Below are 23,669 nucleotides of genomic sequence, written 5' to 3' on the forward strand. Positions count from 1 at the left end.
CCTCTTGGGAAGCACCGTCCAGGGAGACAGCAGGCCCCATGAGCCGCATGGCCTCTGGAGGGTGCAGGCCCCCGTGCTATGCTCCACCTTGAGCTGCGCAGCTGGATGCAGCTAGGACGTTGGCTGTTTGGAGCGCGTTGGGCCTGGGCTCCCTAGGGGCTGTGGGACATTTGTGGGTCCTTATGGGTGTTGTCGAGTAATGTAAATCCAACAAGGCCTGTAGGGAGAGGGGCTGTCACACTCCCCCACCCAGGCCCTGTGGAGCCCAGTAGTTGCCTAGTAGCATGCTTAGCCCGGTGTCTAATGAGGAAGCAGTGTGTGTAGACGTAGCCGGTCGCCCAGCGGGACCAGGGCCGGGTCTGTTTTTTACTTTTCTCCTTGCTGCCGTAGGTGCAGTGTAGACAGACGTAGTAACTGGAGAATGTTTCCAGGGATTGTAGAGATGCTGCAGAATCTGCCTAAAACTCCAGCAACCCCGGCGGCCGAGTCCTGCCTTCTGCGCACAGGGTCAAACCCTCTGTCTGCGTGTACCTGGGTGAAAAGCGTAACTCAGGGGGCTGAGCCGCCTCTTGCTCACGCCCCCGGCACGAGAAGGGGTTTCCGGGACGTGATTGCTCTGATTTCAGTGGATCTGCCATTGCCCCGGACTGCCTCAGGGCTCCCTGGAACCCCAGCCCCTGCTTACGCCTGGGTAACTGAGCCTAAGGGCTGGAGCAGGTGCTGGGGAGATCCTGAAGGAGTGGAGCTGTGATGTCAGGGTTACAGAGCTTGTGTCTAGGTTAGGCCGGCCCCCTCCCGCCCTCCCTTTCAAAGCTTAGGAGTTGTGGGGAAATGTAGATTTCTGAACATGCGCAGCCAGGAGAACTTTTTTGCATGAGCTGCTCCCACGCCTGTGTGGGGGCTAGAACTAGCTGTAACGTGTGCCACCCGCAGGGTGTTCTGTGTGGGGGGGGGGGGGAGGGGGGGGCGGGAGACAAGAATGGCCGGGGGTACGTGCAGCACTGCGTTCCGGTTCCGGTGCCAGCTGTGGCCCCTTTGGAAAATAGAGATCAGCTGCAGGAGAGGTGCCTTCGCTCTGACTCTGCTTCGTTGTGGGGCGGCACTGGGTTAAGCAGGCATCTCCCCTGCATGTTGTCAGCCACTCACCCACCCACGGGTCCTGTCTGTGTCTCACGCCACATGCAAACTACCAGGAGCAGGGGCATGTTAAAGGGACTGGGTCTGACTTCCCACCACTGTGTCCTCCATGTCTCCGCACCCAGCCTCTCACTACTGTGTGGCCGGTGGCAAGATGGGAGTTTCCCAGTGATTGGGGCTCGCTGGACCGGCTTGAGCAACATCCCAGGCTGAGTCAGCAGGACTGATTCTGAGTGGGAATGGAGCAGACACAAGCCCCAGCACGGCGCTGAGACTGCAGCTCGGCCCCGTTCCCACCTGCCTTCCACACCTGTGCGTTTGCTAGCCCAGACTTGTCGCTGGCGGCAGCACCGTCGTTAGCCAGGGTTTGTAATGACCCGGTGCCCTTTACACCTCGCAAGCACAGCCCCGGTCGCTCCCGGTGTAACGCCCTCCAGTCAGGCAGTGACGTTACAACGCCGCTGACAGGAGCGCCAGCCTGCACTTGGCCTAGCTTTCCCCGCCAAGCACGGCTCCGGAGCCTTTGTCTCAGGCTCACGCTCCGGCCTGCTTCCCTTGGCCGCAGCTGCTTTCCTTCCTTCTGTCCTGTAGAGACACCGCGCCATGCACTGAGTCACTGCGTCTCTGCATCCAGCTGTGTCACGGGGAGCCAGGACGCTCTGGGCTGGGCAGGGTGAGTCACGGCCGAGGAGCTGCCCGAAGGCAGGAAGGGGCAGGCTCTGCCCAGTCTGCCTGCGAGGGGACGGGAGAATAGAGCCCTAGAGCTTGTTGGCTTGCTGATTTAAAGCCATGTGATGTTAAGGCTGGGCCCTGAACCAACCAAATCCATTCTGAGGGCTGAGTCCCCCATTGTCCCCCCCCACCCCGCAGGAGTCTGAAGCTCTCAGACACCAAGGCTCCAGTTTAAACGACAAGGCAGGTGAACAGAAAACCCCTCAATGAATTACCCTCAGGGTCCATGTAAGGACACACCCCACGCACCTAAACTGCCGGGAGCTGAGGGGGCGCAGCCCCTAGTCATGACCCAGCAGCAAGACGATGATCATATGAAAGGCATATGATTGAATGCTGCCCCTCAAGTGGCTGACAAGGCAGAGGGCAGTGGGCCAGGGTGCGGAGCCCCTCTCCTGGGGTTAGCCAGCTCATCTCCATCTGGTTTGGAGGCCTGAGCAGAGTCGGAGGCACGGTGCTTCTCCAGCATCTCGCTGCCCGGCGAAGGCAACTCTTCTGGTGCTGCATTGCCCAAGAGCGGCTGGCAACACCCAGGGTCCCAGGCACAAGTCCCTGCCAAGCCTGGCTCAGCCCCAGGACTGCCGCAGCAGCCACACTGCACCGGGCTGGCATGTGCACCTGCCTTCCAAGGAGTCTACATAAGAACGGCCGTACCGGGTCAGACCAAAGGTCCATCCAGCCCAGGATCCTGTCTGCCGACAGTGGCCAATGCCAGGTGACCCAGAGGGCGTGAACCGAACAGGTAATGATCAAGTGATCTCTCTCCTGCCATCCAGCTCCACCCTCTGACAAACAGAGGCTAGGGACACCATTCCCTACCCATCCTGGCTAATAGCCATTAATGGACTTAACCTCCATGAATTTATCTAGTTCTCTTTTTACCCTGTTATAGTCCTAGCCTTCACAACCTCCTCAGGCAAGGAGTTCCACAGGTTGACTGTGCGCTGTGTGAAGAACTACTTCCTTTTATTTGTTTTAAACCTGCTGCCCATTCAGTTCATTTGGTGACTCCTAGTTCTTATATTATGGGAACAAGTAAATAACTTTCCCGTAGTCACTGTCCCCACACTGCTAGTGCTGTGTCCAGCAAGCCCATCCAGGTTGTAGCACAGCCTCATGGGTGCAGTCGGGGCTCCCGCCACGTGGACCAGACCAGGGCAATGGGCCGGGGCTTGTTGGAGTGGGGTGTTCCCTCCACACTGCTCCCCAAGGGGTGCCCCCTCTGGGCTGGTGGGGAGCAGAAACCCCTGAGCTGCAGCTGTTAGAAAGATTTCAGTGGGTTTCCACACTACCGGCCTACATTTTGGCCATGACATCACGACTCACTTCCTCACCTGCTCCTGGGAACCCCCCTCCCTTACAGGCCTAGTGACCCAGCCTGCAACACTAAGTGATGGGGCGCTGCAAGCTCCCTGCGGGACAGACCTGTCAGCATCCAGGTGGGGCAGGCCTGGGGCAGCGCTGCCCCCAGAGAAATGAACAACCCAGGGGTGCCAGTTCTCCCTTGCTGTGACGCTTGTGAGGCCAGTGCCATGAGCCCCATGAACCGCCTGACTTGCTGTCAATCTGATACTCTCGCCATGGACGCCTCTGGCTGAGTTGCCCCACTGCCACCTCACAAGTGCGCATGCCCAGTCTGTGCGCCTGCCTGGGGGGTGCATGCAGCGCACTGGACAGTCAACCCTGGCCAGCCTGTGCTACACCGCGCTGCCCTCCAGTTGTTAGGGCTCCAGCGAGAGCGCTAGCCAGTTTCCTTTATGCTCTCATTTCCCCACAGGCGCGATTTGCAATTGCCAGCTTTTCAGTCTGCTCTGCCCTGCAGCCCCTGTTCATTAAAAGCCTTTTACTGCGGCACGTGCTGGATGACTCGGGGGGACCCCTCCCTTTGCAATCCTCAGCTCTTCCAAACCTCATTTATCACCGGCTAGTTCCCGAAAGGCCCTAAATCCAGAGGAGGCAGCCGGACGGCAGCTGGGTGCAGCAAAGCACGGCTTGGCTCCTCCCCACTCAAATGAAGCACTGAACATTTGAGACGGACTATGGGATCTGTTAACACAGCCCACAGCTAACACCAACAGATGCTTCCCAGGCCCGGGAAGCGCTCCCATTTCAGCACTCAGGAGAAACCCGAGGGGGTTCCCCAGACTTCCATCTCCATCACTTGAAAATCACTTCCTTATGCAACGCGGCCGCTTTTATTATTGCTTCTCTCGCCCACTGGCAATTATTGTCAAGCAACCCAATAACGGGCTTTGCTGCTGGCAGGAGGAGTTCTGCTGACTGCAGATAACTCAGTGCGTGAGATGCATCTGCTGGCAAATGGGCTTCTTAATTCTTTCTGAGGCAATGCATGTAAAGCACAGCCGGAGCAGTGACGGGGGGGGGAGGGGCTGTTTGTATGTGAGATTAGCCTGGGCAAAAACAATCTTCAAGGTCTTCACACCTAAAGATCTGGGCTGCACTTCCCCAAGGTAATTCACTGAGCAACTCCCACTGACTGCGGTGGGGTTTGGCTACCAGACGCCCCACAAAGTCCCAGTCTTGTGCAGCTGCCTATTTTTCAGTTCTCCCGCTGGGTTCTTAGGTGCTAGGTTTGGAGCTCTTCCTTCCCCGCCCCCATCCCAGATCACCCGCCTGTAAGAGTTCCGGTTGAAACCGTTACATCTAGGGAACAAAGAGCGGCTGTGTGATTCGTCTTTCCCAGACAGGTGGCCGTGCAGCCACCAGGCCAGTGGAGGGGAGAGCAGCCGCTTCAAGAAGCCAGACGCGCCCAGACGAGCGGCTGGCAGGTGGCTTGCTAATGCCCCACATTCTCACCGTCTGACGTGATCCTCGTTTTAAGACGTGTTCAGAGGAAGGCCAGAGTCTCCCAAGGCTCCTCCAGCCCTGCTGTCCATGCGTCAGGATTGTAAGTGTGTCAGTTCCAGCTCTGTGTAACGCTCCCCCCTTGCACAAGTGTCTCACAACTAGCAGGTTGCAGGATCAGATGTGCTGCAGTTGGGAGTCTTGGGTACTGCCCTGAAGCGCTGTACAGCGCGAGTCTCTCACGCCCGTCTGCAGGAATCAATACAGAGAAGCCGTCTGGCCTGTGTGCTACAGGACGTCAGACTCAGTGATTGAAATGGTCCCTTCTGGTCTCAGAAGCTACAGCTGGCCTAGCCCGAGGGACAGCCAGTGTGTCTGTCACTCTGGGGACAGCAAGCAGGAGCCCTCAGCAAACGGACATTTCCCACTGGAGCACATCCGACAGCAGATGCCAATGCAGGGTGCCCATGGTGCACACACACAGCCTGGGCATCTCAGTCTGACTCGCAGCTGGCCACGGCTCAGCATAGCAGACACGACTCCTAACTGCTCCGCTCCGCCACTGACTCATTCTGCAACTGTGGGCGAGTCATTTAACCCTCTCTAGGCTTCACTTTCCCAAGCTGTACAAAGGAGCTAATCATCCCCCAGGGGCGCTGTGACGTGCACGGTGATCCTCGAGGGACATGGCTCGGGTCAGGACACCTCGCCACGAATGTGATTTACCAGACGTAGCTAAAGGCCACGCAATGACCCAGCCTAAGCAACACCATTGCATAGGCCCTCATGGCCCAAATCCTTTAACAGCTCCGTGTTGGGCCTACCTCAGCGTGACCATGGGCCGCTCCGACTGAATCCTGGAATCAGGTGAGGGGACCGAGCTGCAGCTGGGTGACGCAGCCCCCTCCCCCGTCAGGGCTGGGGCAATCAGCTGCTCTGTCTCTGAGGTCATGGGTTATTTTTAGTTGGCGCTGGTCTGTTTACACTTAGCTAGGGGGAAAGTTCTCCTCGTTTAAAGCCTCCGCCCTCCCCTCTGCCCCCCCGAGGATAATGTGCTGAGAGGAGGCAGTTAAATGTGCATATTGGAAAATGTTCCTCTACACAATAAAAGCAGAGGCTCCGGTGAGGTTTGCCATCCCCTTTCCCGCAGTAATTTGTGATTATTACTCCTGTTTGTTTCCGGCACACGACGGCTGTTTCTGCTCGCGGGGACGTGGTGGGACTGTGAGCGGTGGGGACAATTATGGTTACACTAGCCCTGCTCTCCTCTGCCCATGGCCTGCTCCTTCCAACCCCTACCGGGAACAGCAGGCTCCAGTTCTCACAAGAGCCCCCCCTTGCAATAGGAATACGAGCAGCAGCAGCTGGATGTTAACTGCCCAGCAGGCTGCTCACACAGCAGCACTACACAGCCCACTGGGAAACCCGGCAGCATCCCAGCCTATGGGTACCCGTGTGCGCCGTGCTGGGCCCATCTCCTGCAGAGGCCGGAGTAGCCGAGGTGCTGGATCTGTTCCCCCCCGCCACATGCGTCCTGCTCTGACATCACTAATGTTTGCAGCCATGGAAAGTTATGATCAAGACCAGGCACAGGCGCTGCCTGCTTCCATCCCCCGCCACCTTCATCCGCAGCCTCGTCTTTATCTCTGCTAGACCATCAGCACCCAGGGGACACATCCCCTCTGCTGGGTGGCTGCCCAACCAGGCTTGCACTGGCCATCACTGCCCATCAGAGCCACTCTCTAGCCCTGCAGGACCTGCCAGGACAGATAGGGAGCTACGGCAGAGGCTCATCCCTTTCGCAAGGGCCAGAGCCTGCACAACTAAGTGCTCCAGAGGGAGCAACAAGGCTGCACCATGAGGCCACATGGCCAGCTGCTGGCGGCAGGAATAATGTGTCTCAGCAGGGCTGGGAGCAGTACAAGTGAGAGAGGAACCAGCCCTGCCTAGTAACAAATGGGCTGCTTCTGTCAGTCAAGCTACCTGCGTTTCACTTCCCAGCAGGCAACGAAGATGCAACAAAGGCAGGAGGTGGGAGAAACGCTGATTACACGCACCTGGGCCACCTTGCTGGCGGCTATGAATGGCTTGGCCTCAATGTGGGGCTGTGGCTGGATGGAGGCAGGGGCTGCTGCTCTGTTCTCATGCAGCGGCGGGCCTGCAAATGGATCGTTTAATGCTGCTGGATGCGAGGGACGCTGGGGAGCAGGTCCCTCAGACAAAGGCCTCAGAACTGGGGCTTAAGGGCTGACGTCAGCCCAGCACAAAGGGCCGTTACAGAGACCGGGGAAGTTGCGTTCGGGCTGGCAGCATGCAACATTCACCTCCACCAGAGAGGGCCAAACGCTCTTCGTCTGGCCAAGTCCCGCTCCCTTTCCAGCAGCAGAGCAGTTAGCAGATGGGACACAGAAGGTCAATGGCCCCATCTCAGCCCTGCAGCCAGCCTCCTGCAGAGAATCCAGGCACTCCCTCAACCCAAGATGATGTTGGCTGCTCATTTGTCCGAAGACTTCCCTCTGCCAATGGAAACAGGATGCTTAACAGAGCCGGCCTCAGCCCTGGTGTTGGGCCTGGAGGGCCGAGGAGGGAGCACGGCCCATGGGTGGAAGGACGAACCTGAGAGTGGACCTGCAGGTTCTAGTCCCCTGGGCTCAGCCACCCACTTGCTGGGACACCATGGGGGAGTCATTGCCTCCGCCTTGCCTCCAGCCAGTGGGGCGATACACCCCAGTACCAGCTGCATGGGGCACCACTCTGCCACCTGAAGGGAGTGGGCGGCTGGACTGAGCAAGCTTTGCCATTCACAGCTAGGCGACTGACGAGCAGAGGGACCTGGGCTCTCTGAACTGGAACAAACCAACCTGCTCTGCGACAGCGCGGGTTTCGCTCCAGAGCTCCCCCCCGCCCCAGTGCTGATGCACGAAGCCTTTTGCCTCAGCCTGCCTACAGCGGAAGGGATGGGGTGACCTGCTGCAGGGCCCCCCTGCCTGCATGAAAGGAAGAGAGCCTGGGCTGCAGGAGCCACCAGTGCTCTGAGCTCACACACAGTAAGGGGAGGGGGGTCCAGACCACCTGTTTCCTTCACAGTCACTCTCCCTCCCAGAGGCAACAGGGACAAGGCCACAGAGTCCACAGGAGAGGCGGCTGCTACTGCAGCAGGCATGAGGGTGGATTTAAGCAGGGAAGAATTACAGCACAAAAGAAAGATTCCGCCCCCCCGCACCAAACACACCCGCCCTATGACTCCTGGAGGGGGGACGGACGTGAAGAGGCCAGGTGTGTTGGGGGACAGTGAAAACAGCTGTAAGGGGGCCAGAGCCAGGGCCCAGCCAGCAGCATTCATCACAGACAGGAGGACGGCGCAGAGACGCCCCAAGCGGGGAGGAGCTGCCCTCAGTGGACAGAGCCAAAGCCAAGCCTGCCTGGCAGGGTGCTGCAGGGATCACTGCTGCCGGGGGGGGGGGGGTATTAGAGGGGCCAGCAGAAGCCCTGTCCAAGCTGCAGCTGAGAAGGGAACAGAAAGGAGTCCAGACTATCCGCGCTGCATCTAACTCCAGAGGACACTGCAGGCAGCACTGGACGGGGCAGACACTGTGCTACTATTTAACCCCATCTGCCCCCACTGCACTCAGGGCAGCTCCGGGGCACCCCCCCCCCCCCAACTTCACCAGCTGGAGCCCAGGCAAGGGGCCCTTTGCACCAGTGAAGGCGGAGCCAGCTGCAGGGCGCTGCCGGAGAACACCAGAGCTGCCACCTAGTGGCTGCTGCTGACCAGGCCGCGTGGCCCGGAGGGTCCAGGCCAGACCCTGCCCAGAGAAGGGACTCAGTAGAGTCACACTCAGGGGTTCTCCCGCCCTCAGCAGAGCCTGGCTTGTGCAATGCAAACAGCACCTGAACACACGGCTGCAGCTGGCAGTGCGGTAACAGGCAGGGCGCTCGCCAGCACGCAGAGCGGCAGTGAGACCGGAGCCACAATCCACACGAAAGCGCCGTCCCCGGGGGCCAGACTGCAGCACCTGGCACGGGAGCAGCAGGAGCTCAGGGGCCAGCCTTGTGCAAAGCCAGCAAAACCCCGCCTGGCGCAGGACCGAGAGCAAAGCAGTTCCAAGCTGAACCCGACAGCGCTGCCGGGTAACCAGCCAGCCGGGCCGGGCGGTGTGGGTGTGATTCCTTCTCTGGCCCAGGATCCAGCACTGGGTCCTAGGCCAGAGAAGGAATCACACCCACAGGACTGAGGGCTCTTCGGCTGGCCCCCACAGGAAACAGGGAGCTGAAGACAAGCTGGGGCTGCGCCCTGAGCGTTTCATTAGAGCTCACCTGCCTCCCGGCGCTGCTCCCACAGCCAGAGGCTGGAGTCCCCTGGCTGACACCTGCAGGACACGGCCCACTCAGGATGGACCAGGGCCACCGGCTCATGTGGATCCGACCACTGGCCACCAAGCCCCATCCCCTGCTTCCTCCCTCACCCTTCTTCCCCATGCTGCAGATGTGGCCAGGCCCAGGGGGTCCCCTTTGAACCCACAGGGGGCAGCTCCCCCCAGAGCTCTTGGCTCTGCCCCAGACCTTCCTTCTGGGGAAGTCCCTGTCCTTGGGCCGCCTGCCCTGACACTGCGGGACAGGCCCAGGGAGCCTCCTGGGATGGACCCAGGACGTGGCTCCAGTTCTGTGTAGGACTCGCCCAACCCTGCCGCCTGCCTGCAGCACTCTGGGGAACACCAGTGCCCCGTGCCAACCCCTCACCCGACCAGCACGGGAGCAGAGGGGGTGGGGGAAGGGAAGAGGGCCTGTTCCATGCCCAGCAAAGGGCCCGAGAGCCCCGCTCCAGGCTCGCCCAGCCTCAGGGACCGACACCAGGCCAGACACACCCAGCGTGGCCGTTAGAGCAGCGGGTTAAGGCAGGAGGTTTCTGCAGAGGTGGTGCAGGCTCCGGTACACCCTCTGCCGTGTGTCTGTGGGGAGCACCCCCAGCGCCCGCTGCTCCACACGGCCACGCCCCCCCTGTGCCTGCCAGGGACGGCGAGATGTTTGAAATGCTGAACTGGGTTCTGTCTCCATAGCAACCAAACCAGGGAAGCCCTCAAAGAGGTGGGGGTGGGGAGCTGGGGTTGAGAGAGTGAAAAGAATTGAGTGTGCAAAGCACGTGGGAGACGGTAGCCAAAGGGGGAGAAAAACGGGGGTGAGAAGGGCACGGGAAGGTCGTCCCAAGCTGGCCCGGATCGGTGATGCAGCCACTCCCCCAACTGGGGATTTGGGGCACCCTCAGTCACGGCCCTGGCACGATCAGCATGTTCAGTGCCCAGAGGAAGGAGGGTCTCGTGACTAAGGCACTACCCACCGCATGGCAGAGTGCTGCCAGCCCGGCCCCCGCCGCCCTCAACACCTCCCCGCACCTTGCAGCCATTCGAGCCTGGAGCGAGCCCCCTGCCCTGATCTCCCTGCACGAGGCTCTTGTACCCCCCCCTTTCGGCCCGAGGACGCTATGAGCCGCTGTTCAAGGCAGGCTCCGGACGCAGCCCCAGTGTAAGACCCTGCTGGGAGACGGGTGGAGGAATTCCCGGGGGGGGGGGGGGGGGGAGAGCTGATGAAAGCAGCTTTCAAGCCAGGGAGGGATGGGAGAAGGAAGAATCGGCCTGAGGCCTGTAAGCGCATTTCACAGAGGCCACTGACAGTCACCAGGCAAGGTGCCTTCTGTGGACCTGGGCAGGGTCCATTCCCAGACCCTGAGACAGGCCGCTCCCCCCCTCCTAGCCAGGCTGCATGGAGTCGACTCTGCACTGACTGAACAGGAGGCTCATGTCCCACACGTGCCCTGGTGCTCAGAGAGCCGGAGGGATTGAAAAGGCAGCTGAACAAAGCACCAAGACGAAACTCCATGATCAAACCCTGCTGTCACAGGTGCTGGGGGAAGATGAAGAGATGCGCTCAGCGAAGAGACTTCAGAAGGAAGAGCAAGGAGTCGGAGAGGGGAGGGGAACTGCTGACAGGCGAGACGACACAAAGGCAGCATCAAAGCCCTCACCAGAGCAGCCTGGCCAGGGAGGAGCCTCATTACTCTCGTGCTGACGGGTTTGCTGGGGAAATCAGCACACGGTGCTGGGGCAGTGTTCCGTATTCGGAGAGCGATCAGTGCGGTTCCAACAGCTGCCCGAGCCCGCGAGTCGCCCCGTCTACAAGGCAGGACCTCGAGGTCCTCTTCATTCCCGGGGAGCCGGGCGAAGGGGGCTGCCCAACTCAGACCCGTCCTGATGGCCAGTCTGGCCACACCTCTCTAGCCACATGGCCCCAGTCATCCAGCCAGACATCCAAGCTCCTCGGCTGCTGCCCGAGGTGGAGCTGCCCCAGCGGCTGTGCAGAGGGCCCTGGGGATTCGCATGGCAAACCTGTGCCAGGATGGGCATATGGACCTGGCTCTGGGGCAGAGAACAGGCCCGAGGTGGCTGAGACCCCCGACTGGAGCGGGGCTCAGAGTGGGCGAGCGGCCCCCACAGAATGGGATGCAGCTTTCCAGAACCGCTGCCCTGGCACCGACAGCAGGGACCGGAGCAGAGTCTGGCTAGGAGAAACCTGTTTGCTATTTGGACCACGCCCCTGAAACAAAACTGGGTGTTGCCCTCAGTGCCTCCAGCTGCAGAGTCCCTGATCCAGCTCGATATGCCAGGGTGAAACCGACCCCTCATTCCGAGCAACAGCCCTTGGACAAGACGCCAGTCCCCCGAGCCAGGAGAGTCCAGACACCCAGTTATTTATTGCAAATAAATATTTCTTGGGAGCAGGGAAGATGCGAGTCACAGAAAACATCCCCCCCATCACCAAAGCAGAAATCACTTCCCTCCCTGACGGGCCCAGGCTGAGCCCCCCACCATAGAGCTGCGCTTAGTTCTGAGGCTCCAGAGGGAAGCATATTCCCTGATGGCGCACACACACACCCTCCCCCCACCCCGAGTTTAAAGTTCGCTGATCCTTGTGCACTTGGCCAAGTCCTCACACTGGGACATCCGGGGCCATTCTTGGTGCAAGAGTCACTTATTCATTGGGCAGGGTGCAAACCAGCAGCATCCATTCCGCGGAGTCTAGTGGGGGTGTCAGGGAGGGAGGGAGCAGCATCCAAACTGCTGTGGGTTGTTCAGAGCTAAGGATATTTGCTCCTGAGATGGCCAGGGAATCCTGTTCAGACGTGAATCAAAGACCTCTGACCTGGTCGAGTTGGATACTGGGATTGAAACCAGGCTCTGGGGAGGGAAACCTCCGTTCCTGGAAGGGAAGAGGGGCCCGTGATGGTCCCGTGGCTGACTGGGGCGCCGTCTGGAGCTGCAGGTCAGGGGACAGATCTGAAATGTGGCTCAGAGGGACCTCGGGATAAACACGGTTTAGATAACGGGTCACACAAATTAGGAGGAAGGGAAATTATCACAAAACACGCCAGACCAGCCTCCCTGATGGAGCCCCTCCCCTGTCTCGATTAGCTGTTACCCTCTCAGAACACCGCCAGCTGGGCCAGGAAGCCAGGGGCCAAGCTGACCTTGGCTCAGGGCTTTCAGACTCCGACTTGGGGAGAAGCTGCCCATCTAAACAAGAGGGAGTGGCAGGCACCAGCCCTGGGAAGGGTGGGAGCAGGTGAGAAACCGAGAATCACCATGAGCAGGAGCAGCTCCCCAAGGGAGAAGAGTTTGGATCCCTCCTTTGGGCATGGGGGGCTGAGGAGTGACACCCCTTGAGCCCCATCCCGCCCAGGTCAGGCCGAAGGATGGGCCAGAGCAGCTGAGTCTCTGGAGGGGAGGGAGAAGGGGTTACACTGGCAGAGCGATCCCCCTCCCTTCAAACACCAACATCAAGTCAGAAGCTTCCACATCAACCCCCCCCACCGCGTGGTCTCTAGGGGCTAGGAAGAGCCCTGGGCAGCAGCTCCCCAGCTGTAAGCGCCTGGAGCTCTCACTTCTCCTCGGCCACCCGTCTCTGCTGCCGACGCGCCTTCTTCTGCAGCTTCCTCGTCAGCTGAAGCTGTTTCTTCTCCTGCAGCGTGTGCTGGACCCTTTCGCGGAACTGCTTGTTCTTCCTCTTGATCTTGGCCAGCTCCGCCTTCCTCTTTGCCTCCAAGTCCGGGTCCTGCAAGGGCAGACGCCAAGAAACTGACGACACGCAGCAGGGTTCTGTCAGCCCTGCCCCCACCCAAAGGACCCTTGCCTTCCCCAGCTGCCCGTCCGTCTCCAGAGACCACGTGCCCTGGTTATTTGTGCACTCTCGCTCTGCTCGACCATTCTCCACCCCAGAGGAGAGGGCTGTGGTTCAAATCTGGGGTGGGGTGTAAGGACTCCTGGGTTCAATTCCCGGCTCTGCCACTGCCTTGTGCACAAATCTGGGCAAGTCCCTTCCCCTCTCTGGTTCTCCTATCCCAGCCTTGGACCGCCTCCGCTTTCCTAGCGCTGCTCCATGCTGCCGCTCCCCTCCTCTCTCAGCTGCCCGTTCTGACCCCCCACTGGGGGCCGAGGGGGGCTGCAGAGTAACATCCTGTCAAGCCCACCCTGCTCTTTGAAGCACAACTGACTCTGGAGAGGAATGTGACACCAGGTCTGAAGGACGTAATGGGACAACCCATTTGTCAGTAGCTCTTCATCATTCTCCTTTCAAGGCGAACAGAAGCTGCTCAAAGGGGAACGAGGCAGACAGACTGCAGGAGTGAAGGGGGGGATGGGTGTCTTGTGCTGTGCGACAGGTCACTGCTTGTCCTGGTACCTGGCGGCAGTGGCTGGAGCGCATCCACTCACCTTTCCTTCCAGGATCATTTGCTTCCGCTTATTTATTTCCTTCTTTTCATCAAAATCAGTCGCCTCCAGTTTCTGCCAAAGCAAAAGACAAAAGCGCGATGAGGAGCCAGGCAGTAGGACCGGCAGCAAGGCTCCACGGAGGGTCGCAGGCCTGAGCAGAGCTCTGACGGACTTGGCAGACCCTCACTCCAAAGCCCAGGCCCCCAGCGCACTGCCGAGCAGGCCAATATCACCAGATGGCCACACCTTAGAGATGGGGAACAGCAAATCTGGGTCCCTGCCCCAGCATTTGCATTACAAAAACTCATGTCCTGCACAGGCCTCCTCTAGAAAGGGGAATGAGCCCCGAGCCCTCCACACAGCTGCATATCCAAAGCGAGGGCTGCACACCCTGCCGAAGCTAAACGCCCGTTGCGAGTTAGAGGGGAAGCGTTTCCTGGTCAGAGGAAGCCGGCGCCCCACGCTCCGGTCACTTACGATTTCACACTCCCTCCTGGCGACGTTCACCTGGGTGAGGATGCTGAGTACCGCACGCTCCTCCACCGAGAACTCCTGCAGCTTCGTTTCTAAATCGCGACACAAGACACACGGACAGCTCAGAGACTGGTACGAGAGCAGGGGCCAGCCCCTCCGCTGGAGGGAGATCAGGGTCATTACTGACTCAGAGCGCCCCGGAGAACTTTCCCCTTGCTATGGAGCCCATTCAGCATCACTGGGGATAATGGGACCAAATACACGGGACCAACCCCCGGCGACCAGAATGAGAGACCGCCTTCGTCTCTTCACCCAACCGCCCTACGGAGAGCCGGGCTGCCGGGACTCCCCAAAGCATGGCCGCTTCAACTGCAGGCAGGAGCCTTCTCCACTTCCTGAGGAGCGCTGCGCAGTCTAGCTAGGAGCTGCTGTCCACAGCTGCCACCCTCTGTCTCAGGGTGGGGAGAAGCAGCCCTTGCTAAGCACTCTGCAATCCCGCTGGGTGCGAGGTGCTACGTACCAGTCGTACTAGAGTATCAAAGACCAGAAGGTTTGGTGACCGGGGCGGCTCCCGCCCTGGGGGAGACACAGAGCTACTAGATTTGCCGGGCCTCGGTTGCAAAGCCAGGGGAGAGAAGCTGTTTTTCTGATACTAGAAGGCTCCTGGGCCGTACGCTCTGTGTCAGAGAGGCTGTGGCTGCAGCCATGCCTGTGTTGATGCTCTCCACTTACTGATCTGCTCCTCAATGGCATGCACCAGGTGGATGTCGTACTGCGTCACCAGCGTGATGGCGAGTCCGTGCCGGCCTGAGGGATGAGAACCAGAAGGCGCTGGTGACTAAGTGAACTCTGATGAGCAGTGATCCCCAGACTAACCCTCCCTCAGGCCCCACTCGCCTCCAGGAATTAGCACAGGTGCACTATGGAGAGGAGCGGCGAGGAGAAGGGTCTTCCACTTGCTCTGTCAAAGGTGGGATACCAGCCAAGACGAGTCAGCGCTGTGAGCGGTGGTGGCAGGACGCTGGATCAGTGGCCTAGTCTGATCTGACACTGCACAGCAGTGGAGCTGGAACTGCCTTACAGCCAGCAGGGGTAAGTGGCCTGTGATATACACGAGGTCAGCCAGAGGGTCTAATGGTCCCCCCTTTCTGGTCTTAAACTGGATGAAAGGAGGAATCGGGCAAGAATCCCATCACCAGGTCTCTGCTTTGAACCGTGGCACTACCCGACCCGTGCCTCTCGCTGGCTTTCCTTCCTCACCTGCACGGGCCGTCCGGCCTACCCGGTGGATGTAGATTTTCGGCAGGCCTGGGGTGTTGTGGTTGATGACAACTTGGACTGTTGGAATGTCTAAGCCCCTGGAGCGCAGCAAAGAAAAGGGGGTTGAGGAGGCAGCAGTGGGGCATCTCCTGTTCTCAGCGTTCCCCGAGAGCCCTTGGAGACTCGACACCCACGGGGCCTGCAGTGACCAGCCCGAGCCGATTCCAGGGACTCAACCGTCTCCTCATACAGTCCTGAGAACCAGGGACCAAGACAGCGGCCCAGTCAGCTGCCTGCCGTTCCCCTCGGGGCCCAGCGGGCTACCCAGCCCCTCCCACAAGGCAGCTCTATCGGCACGTGAACTCACAGGTTACAGCGTGAAAAGGCAGGGGATGAACAGAGAATCCAGCTACAGCAGGTACATAAGCGAGTTCCAGGGTGTTCCCTAACCCTGGGCCATGACTGAAGGGAACAATCCCCTGCCCTGACCCAGACAAGAGCTCCCCTCTCGCAAACGCCACCCCACAGCTTTTGGGGGGTTCTGCTGCTTAGGAAACTCGCTAGAGCTCTGTAGCCGCAGAGAGCAGCTTCCCCTTCTCCTACCTGGCAGCCACGTCAGTGGCGATGAGGATCTTAAAGACGCTGGACTTGAATTTTGCTAAGGCTGCAAAGCGCTGCTTCTGCAAAGGGAGGAGGAGTCTGGATGAGGAATGCTGCAGCCGTCAGAAGCCGCATGCCCTGCACAGATTTCTGGCTTCAGGGAAAACAGCTATCAGCAAAGAAGTGTGCATCCCTGACCAGGCTGGCAGAGGGCAGGCGAGGAGCGAGGGACCTCAGCAGAGGTGGGTTGCTGAACCCAGCACAGCACCCACCTGGCTTGTGCCCAGCAATGCCCCTTCCTTAGGGAAGAGAACAAGAGTCACCTCCTGGATGCCCTCGCTCAATGGATAAATGTGTAAAAACCTGAGGCCTTCATTCCACAGCATAGCCAAGATGTGCGCGTGCCCCAGCACCCCACTGCGCAGCCCTGCTGGGTCACTCACCTGCTTCATCATGGAATGCAAAGCCACTGACGGGAAGTTGAACTTCTTCAGCATCATGTTCAAGATCTGGCAGTTCCTTAAAAACAAGAGATATTTCCCAGTTACATATCTAGTCCTTGGGGAAGCCGATGGCCTAGAACAGAGCCTCCCATGACCCAGGTACACAGTGCCTCGGCTATGCTGGCAAACAGAATCCTATTCCACGCTTGGCACTCACTCACAGGTGGCCACTGGACTGGCTGTTAAAGGTTGGTCAGGACACTAGGGGGAGCCCAGACTCTCTGAAGAGCACTGTGGGATTTCCACTGGGACAGTCACATCTTGGGTTAAATCCCTGCAACTGGACTCACTCCAGGGAAGGAAATGGGGCGACAATCACAGAATCACAGCAACTTCTGGCTCAAGAGGTCACCTACTCCATCCCTCCACGGTGCCCTATACTGGAGAGCCCCAGGAGGACTCAGCACAGCAGTGCCCAGTGCAGCTGGAGACCGTTGTGACCACAGCCCCTCTCTACACTGTTTGGTCGGGACTAAGCAGGTCAGTGGAGATACTCAGACTTGGCCCTTCCATAGCGTGCTGTTTCCTGGCACTGGGAAGCACTCGCCTCCCAAGAGCTAGGAAAGGGCTCGGACCCCACTGGAGTGCCTGGACTAGGGCAGCACATGCCTTTCTGGCCTACTATCGTTAGTGGGGAGTCTGGGGTCTGAGCTACCGAAGCCTAAACATTACTATGGCCCTGGCTTCGGACTCACTTGCAGGTGCTGGTGAAGATGATGATGGACCAGTCCTCGTGCTCATCCTGGAAAGTCTGAATTAAATGGACGAGGTACGCGTCCTTGACTTTCTCCGGCACGAGCAGGTAGCGCTGAACCAGCTCGTCCACGGTCCGCACTCTGTTTGGGAGGGGAAGGAAAGGGACATTATCCTGAGATGGGTCAGATTTGGGGGAGGCGAAGGAGACAGTGGGGAGACGGGGCCACGTGCAGAGGGGAGAATGAAGCCGGTTAAGTTAGACAACTGCCCAGGATTCTCGTAAGAGGCCCAATTGCTGCCAGTCCCTCCTGTGTTTTACTAGTGGGACTAAATAAAACAAATACAAATCTAAAACACCAAAAAGCCTGGGGAGGTGGCAGCCTGTCCGACTGGCTCCCCAGCTCCCGACGCCGGGGACTCCAGGGCAGCCCAACTCCTTTAATTTACATTAAATCTCTCTGATGGCTCACATAGTTTGTGGGGTCAAAATACAATAAAGGCAAAGGGGAAGTGACAATTTCAGCCGTATTCAGCTCTGCCCTAGTCACCCAGCTGCTGGTGCCACCTTCCCCGGCAGACCACCCGGTGCAGCCAAGCACTGGGGAAGCCGGGCAAAGGAAGCGAGGTTCAGTATGGCCAGTACCAAGTCCCCACCACCTAACAGCACAGGGTGTGACTGGGACCGGGTGATTAATGGGGAGAGAAGCATCGACCATTCCCAATACTGCCAAGGCAGTCATGAGGGGAAGCCCAATGTGCTGACATTCACAGCCTCCCTGCTGTGTACTGGGAGGGGGGACACCACAGGAAACAGCAGGAGACTTACTCGGCCTGAGACTCCCAGAAGAAGGGTTTGTTCATGGCGAGGCTCTTCAGCTCGTTCAGTGTGTCTGTCAGCGTAGCACTAAAGAGCAGCGTCTGCCTGGTCGCTGGAACAGCCCCCAGAATCACCTCCAGGTCCTTGGTGAAGTCCGTACAGCCCTGTTCCAGCAGCCGGTCAGCTTCGTCCAAAACCTTCAACACGTGGCCGAAAACAAGCAACACAAGCCAGGCTGAGAGGAGCAGCACCACCCAGGAGCGGGATGGTCCCGATGAGGCAGCCCGGCCTCCAGCCAGGAACTCCAGAGTTCCAACCCAGGCTCTGACATAGATTCTGTGGCCGTGCCTGAGGCCCAGAGACTGCGATTTAGTTTCCCCACCTGTAACCCAGGGAGGATAATCCTCACACGCTGTAAGAGATATCAACACTTGCACAATAATGTGCTATTGAGTGTGAGCACCACATGGAGCCACAACCAAGGTACGACAGAAGACTGGACAAGGGAGACTGTTCCATAGCAACACAATAATGATGCCTAACACAATCTACCCCGTACATAGTCTACAACACTTCTGAGCCCCCCAAAAGCTCCACCATATTGAAATTACAGGGCAGGGGGCGGCAGAGGGGTGAAGTTTCCAAACCCAGCTGAGGTGGTGGCTATATGAAGGGATTCACGCCTGAGGTGTGCGACAAGGAGACTGAAGCGAAGGGTTACAGGCAAGACAAAAGAGAGGCTTTTGCATTAACGATGGAGACAGACTGGGGCACAGAGAGGCTGTTTCCACTAATGCAGACACCATCTGTATTTCAGCACCTAGATACCATGGTGAAGGGCTCCTCACAAGTGCCATTGACTCGTTCTCCAGAGTCCAGGTCCCCTTCTGTGACAAGCTGGTGCATTTGCAGGCTCCAGCTGTTGGATCTGTGACTGTTCAGCCAGTGGAAAACTCAAGCATCCACAGCACCTGGCCCAGCCCAGCATCTTGTTCCCCACACACAGCAACTCACTTTAGATGCTCCCAAGTCTAAAAAGGGAGACGGTCACAGCGGGAAAGGAACTGAAGAGCTGCCTTACCAGGAACTTTATCTTTCTGAGGCTGAAGGTGTTGGAGCTGCGGAGATGATCAGCCAGCCTGCCAGGCGTGGCAATGACAACATGAGGCTTACGGGAGAGCTCCAGAGCCTGAGCCACCATATCTGGAAAAACACCAAGGGAGCAAAGTTATACGCCCCAGGCCAGGATCTGGGAGAGCAGCCAGCCTGCTGGAGAGGTCTCCTCTCACAGGCCTCATTCTACAAGATGCAGTCGATGTGAGTTGAGGGCACCGAACAAGGGGAACGTGGGACGCTCCCCATCTCCCAGGGCCGGACACTAAAACCAGGCATTGCATAGAGGAAGAAGCCCAGGGAACCACGGTGGCAAAAAGGCTTCCTCTTAAACCCAGCGACTATTTGGGACTTTCCAGCATCATTTATTTACCAAGGATCATTAAACTTTGGCCCTTTCCAGCCGGGCCCTCTCCAGCTACTTCATGTTGCAATGAAACAACAAATGAAGCCGGGATTTTTAAAGGAGCGTTTGAAAATTCCAGCCCGAGGAAGCTGGAGACACCTTCCTCATTTAATGAGCGTCGGTCCGACACATCCTAGGCAGAGGAGGACAACTCTACGGCAGAAGAATGTCGCGTCTGAGGGAGAAAGTCGCTCACTTAAGCCCTGATACTGGATACCAGGTGATACACAAGGACTGATGACAACGACATTGCTTTTTCTTTAAAATGCTTGCCTCATCCCTAGCAAGAGGCTGGGCCCCTCAAGCAGAGATGGGCACCCAAACGTTGCTTAACTTGGCAGTTTACTAAGAGGCACTTGAGGGCTGCTATTTGTTTCTTAATGAACAACAAATCCCACAGCCATCAACCGTTATGTCTGCTCAGGTTGTCCCTTCAATGGCAAAGTACACCAGCAACAAAACCTTAGAGCTGATTAGTTTTGCCCTCTCCTTGTGATTGCTGGGAAGGGACAGTCACCTGTCAAATACGGAGAAATCTGTTAATGGACAAAAGAAACACTGTATTTTGGTGCATTTCAGGTGAGCGTAAGGTTTTACTGGAACTAGAGAATTCCGCATCTTCTGGACAAGCACAGCTTCCCTAAAGCCACCTTTTCCTCCAGTCACTGCACAGACTTCAGAGACATCAGTGCTCTGAAACTGCACAGCCCCTTAAAGTGAATCAGACCCGTAACTGTGCCGTGTCTTCTCAGAGGGCAGTTTATAACCAGCACACACATACCCATCCCTCCAACGATGATGCAGTCCTTCAAGCCAAGTGGCTTCCCCAGAACACGGAACTGTTCAGCAATCTGATAGGCCAACTCCCTGTCAGAGAGAAAGAAAAAGGGGGAAAATAGAACATGGAAATATCAGAGTTATATTTATTACCCTTGTCACGGATGGCTGGTCCCTGAAAAGAGAATCAAAGCCCAGTCTTCCTGTGATGAAAACGAGCCCACCTCAGCCCATGTGTGAGCAGTTACCGGATAGCCAGCCTCCTCATGAGCATCTGGGCCTCCGAAGGCTCCCAGAATGCAGTTAAAAGGAGGTGCTCCCAGAGACACCAACAGGGGAATGTGGCTACCTGTTAAGCTCTCCCAATCCAGGGAGAAAAGGACTAAGGTAAAAGGGGCCTGGGAAGAAGGGAGCTGGTTGGAGACCGCAGTTGGCCTGAATTAACAAGCGCTACCCAAGGAGGAGGCCTGTGGGTCTCCTATGCCAAGGAGGAAGAAGCCTGACAGGAAATCCCCTCAGCCCCAAGGAGGGCTGGGAAGACCTCTGATCCTGAGGGGAGCTCTTTTGGGGGAATCGGAATTGAACTGGACCCCAGGAGAAGGGGATTATTGTTTAACGATTCTGGATGCAGGTTGTTTCCTTCTGAATCCCAGGAGAGGGAATTAATGAGGGGATCATGCTGGCAGGGCCTTGCCATATCATGAAGGGCGGTCTGGGGCAGCACAGCGCCACGCTCGTGTGTTCAGAATATGGAAGAACAGGAATGCAGGGAAATGACAGCTGGAGCCAGGAAAATTGTTTGCCCAATATATCCCTCCCTTTGGCTGATAGAAAAACATCTACTAAAACACCATGGTTATACTGTGTTCCCACTGCAGGAGATCAGTGACTAGAGACTGAAAAGACTGGGATTGTTTACCCCAGAAAGACAAATAACAGGATAAGATTAAAGTGCAATGGTTTAGGAAAGTGCATTTCTCTTGTCCTGTTCTCAACACTGAAACTATGGAACAGTCAAAGCAAAAGGCAGCGAATTCAAAACTGAAAATACTTTTTCAGTCAGGTGCCTGATTACACTGCTGGAACTCATTGCCACAGGATGTCGTTGCAATGAAGAATTTACTAAGAGTCAAAGGAAAAGTAGTTTACATGGATAACAGGAATATCTGGAGTTATAGCCAATACAAAACAGTTTTGGAAGGGATAAAAATCCATGCTTCAGGGTTAGACCCATCTCTAACTATTAGGCATAAACCCTTCATGGGAGGCAGATTATACCAATCCACTACAGAGGGGTTTCTTGCACCATCCTCTGAAGCATCTACTGCTGGCCACTGTCAGGGCCAAGACACTGGACATGGGCCATCAGCGTGAGTCAGCAGAGCTATTCCACAGACCCCGAAGCACCCTCCACCTCCATGACTAGGCACTGCTGGATCAGTGACAGATGAGGTTCTGTTATCTCCCTGATGATGGAGCAACATGAACACCTAAGGCAAGAACCTTCCTGAGCCTCTTACAGGTGATAACGGGATTTGTTAGAAAGCCGGTGAAACCAAGCGACACAATTCAGCCTTACCGTGTGGGTGTCAGCACCAGGCAGAATATACCATAGGGATCCTCAGAGAGTTTCTGCAGGACCGGCAGGACGAACGCAGCTGTCTTGCCGCTGCCCGTCTTGGCGCAGCCCATGCAGTCGCGACCTGCATGCAAGAGACCAGAGTGGCCGGGTGAGCGTGTACCCAGGGTGCAGAGACCTGGCTCCAAATGTGCACAGCCCTGGGAAAGGCCCTTCACTCCCATCCCCTCCCCCCACTCGGCCCCCATGGCCAGGGGACGTTTTCAGCCCAAGACACAGGGGATAAGATTGGGGGGGGAGGGAAAGACCCAGAGCCCTCACTGGGGGGCGGGAGGGAGATGCAGTGGCCCCGGTGGGGGAAGGGGACTGAGGGGGACACTGGGCTGGGGGGGTGCAGGGGCTCGGTGAGGGGACTGAGGGGGGCACTGGGCTGGGGGGGGTGCAGGGGCTCGGTGAGGGGAGGGGACTGAGGGGGCACTGGGCTGGGGGGGTGCAGAGGCCCTGGCGGGGGGAGAGGACTGAGGGGGGCACTGGGCTGGGGGGTGCAGGGGCCCGGTGGGGGAAGGGGACTGAGGGGGGCACTGGGCTGGGGGGGTGCAGGGGCCCGGTGGGGGGCGGGGACTGAGGGGGGCACTGGGCTAGGGGGGTGCAGAGGCCCTGGCGGGGGGAGAGGACTGAGGGGGACACTGGGCTGGGGGGTGCAGGGGCCCGGTGGGGGGAGGGGACTGAGGGGGGCACTGGGCTGGGGGGTGCAGGGGCCCGGTGGGGGAAGGGGACTGAGGGGGCACTGGGCTGGGGGGGTGCAGGGGCCCGGTGGGGGGCGGGGACTGAGGGGGGCACTGGGCTGGGGGGGTGCAGAGGCCCTGGCGGGGGGAGAGGACTGAGGGGGACACTGGGCTGGGGGGTGCAGGGGCCCAGTGGGGGGAGGGGACTGAGGGGGGCACTGGGCTGGGGCGGTGCAGGGGCCCGGTGGGGGGAGGGAACTGAGGGGGACACTGGGCTGGGGGGTGCAGGGGCCCGGTGGGGGGAGGGGACTGAGGGGGGCACTGGGCTGGGGGGGTGCAGAGGCCCTGGCGGGGGAAGAGGACTGAGGGAGGCACTGGGCGGGGGGGGTGTAGAGGCCCCGGTGGGGGGAGGGGACTGAGGGGGGTACTGGGCTGGGGGGGTGCAGAGGCCCTGGCGGGGGGAGAGGACTGAGGGGGGCACTGGGCTGGGGGGGTGCAGGGGCCCAGTGGGGGGAGGGAACTGAGGGGGGCACTGGGCTGGGGGTTGCAGGGGCCCGGTGGGGGGAGGGGACTGAGGGGGGCACTGGGCTGGGGGGGTGTAGAGGCCCCGGTGGGGGGAGGGAACTGAGGGGGGCACTGGGCTGGGGGGGTGCAGGGGCCCAGTGGGGGGAGAGGACTGAGGGGGGCACTGGGCTGGGGGGGTGCAGGGGCCCAGTGGGGGGAGGGAACTGAGGGGGGCACTGGGCTGGGGGTTGCAGGGGCCCGGTGGGGGGAGGGGACTGAGGGGGGCACTGGGCTGGGGGGGTGTAGAGGCCCCGGTGGGGGGAGGGAACTGAGGGGGGCACTGGGCTGGGGGGGGTGCAGAGGCCCCGGTGGGGGGAGGGGACTGAGGGGGACACTGGGCTGGGGGGGGTGCAGAGGCCCCGGTGGGGGGAGGGGACTGAGGGGGGCACTGGGCTGGCGGGGTGCAGGGGTCCGGCGGGGGGGGGGGTGCAGGGGCCGCGGCTCCGCTTACCCTGCAGGATGGGCGGGATGCAGGCGGCCTGCACCGGGGTGGGGCGGCCTATGCCCAGCTGCTGCGCCTGCTCCGCCAGCCAGGCCGCCAGCCCGAGCCCGCGGAAGCTGGACATGCCGCCGGGACAGGGACCGCGTCGGAACGAGCCTCACCGGCGCCTCGCACGCTACAGCGCACACTTCCGGCGCCAGCAATATACGTCACCAGCCCCTCTCTTTCCCATTAGCTCCGAGTTCTCAGTCCATAGGAAAAACTACGACTCCCAGTG

General features: G+C 59.0%; 1 protein-coding gene across 1 annotated transcript; it reads right to left on the minus strand.

Moving 5' to 3' along the window:
* Positions 1-11,398: 11,398 nt before the first annotated feature.
* DDX49 (DEAD-box helicase 49) lies at positions 11,399-23,516 on the minus strand. The gene is made up of 13 exons (XM_065422061.1): positions 23,402-23,516; positions 21,662-21,785; positions 20,087-20,172; positions 18,868-18,989; positions 17,796-17,983; positions 16,969-17,109; positions 16,214-16,289; positions 15,774-15,850; positions 15,171-15,268; positions 14,643-14,717; positions 13,914-14,002; positions 13,437-13,508; positions 11,399-12,777 (listed from the first exon to the last, which is right to left on the minus strand). The coding sequence occupies exons 1-13, from the start codon at positions 23,514-23,516 to the stop codon at positions 12,604-12,606; spliced, it is 1,437 nt and encodes a 478-aa protein (XP_065278133.1). The 3' UTR covers positions 11,399-12,603.
* Positions 23,517-23,669: the final 153 nt, after the last annotated feature.

The sequence above is a fragment of the Emys orbicularis genome, chromosome 24 (assembly GCF_028017835.1).
Source record: "Emys orbicularis isolate rEmyOrb1 chromosome 24, rEmyOrb1.hap1, whole genome shotgun sequence".
Classification (NCBI taxonomy): Eukaryota; Metazoa; Chordata; order Testudines; family Emydidae; genus Emys; species Emys orbicularis.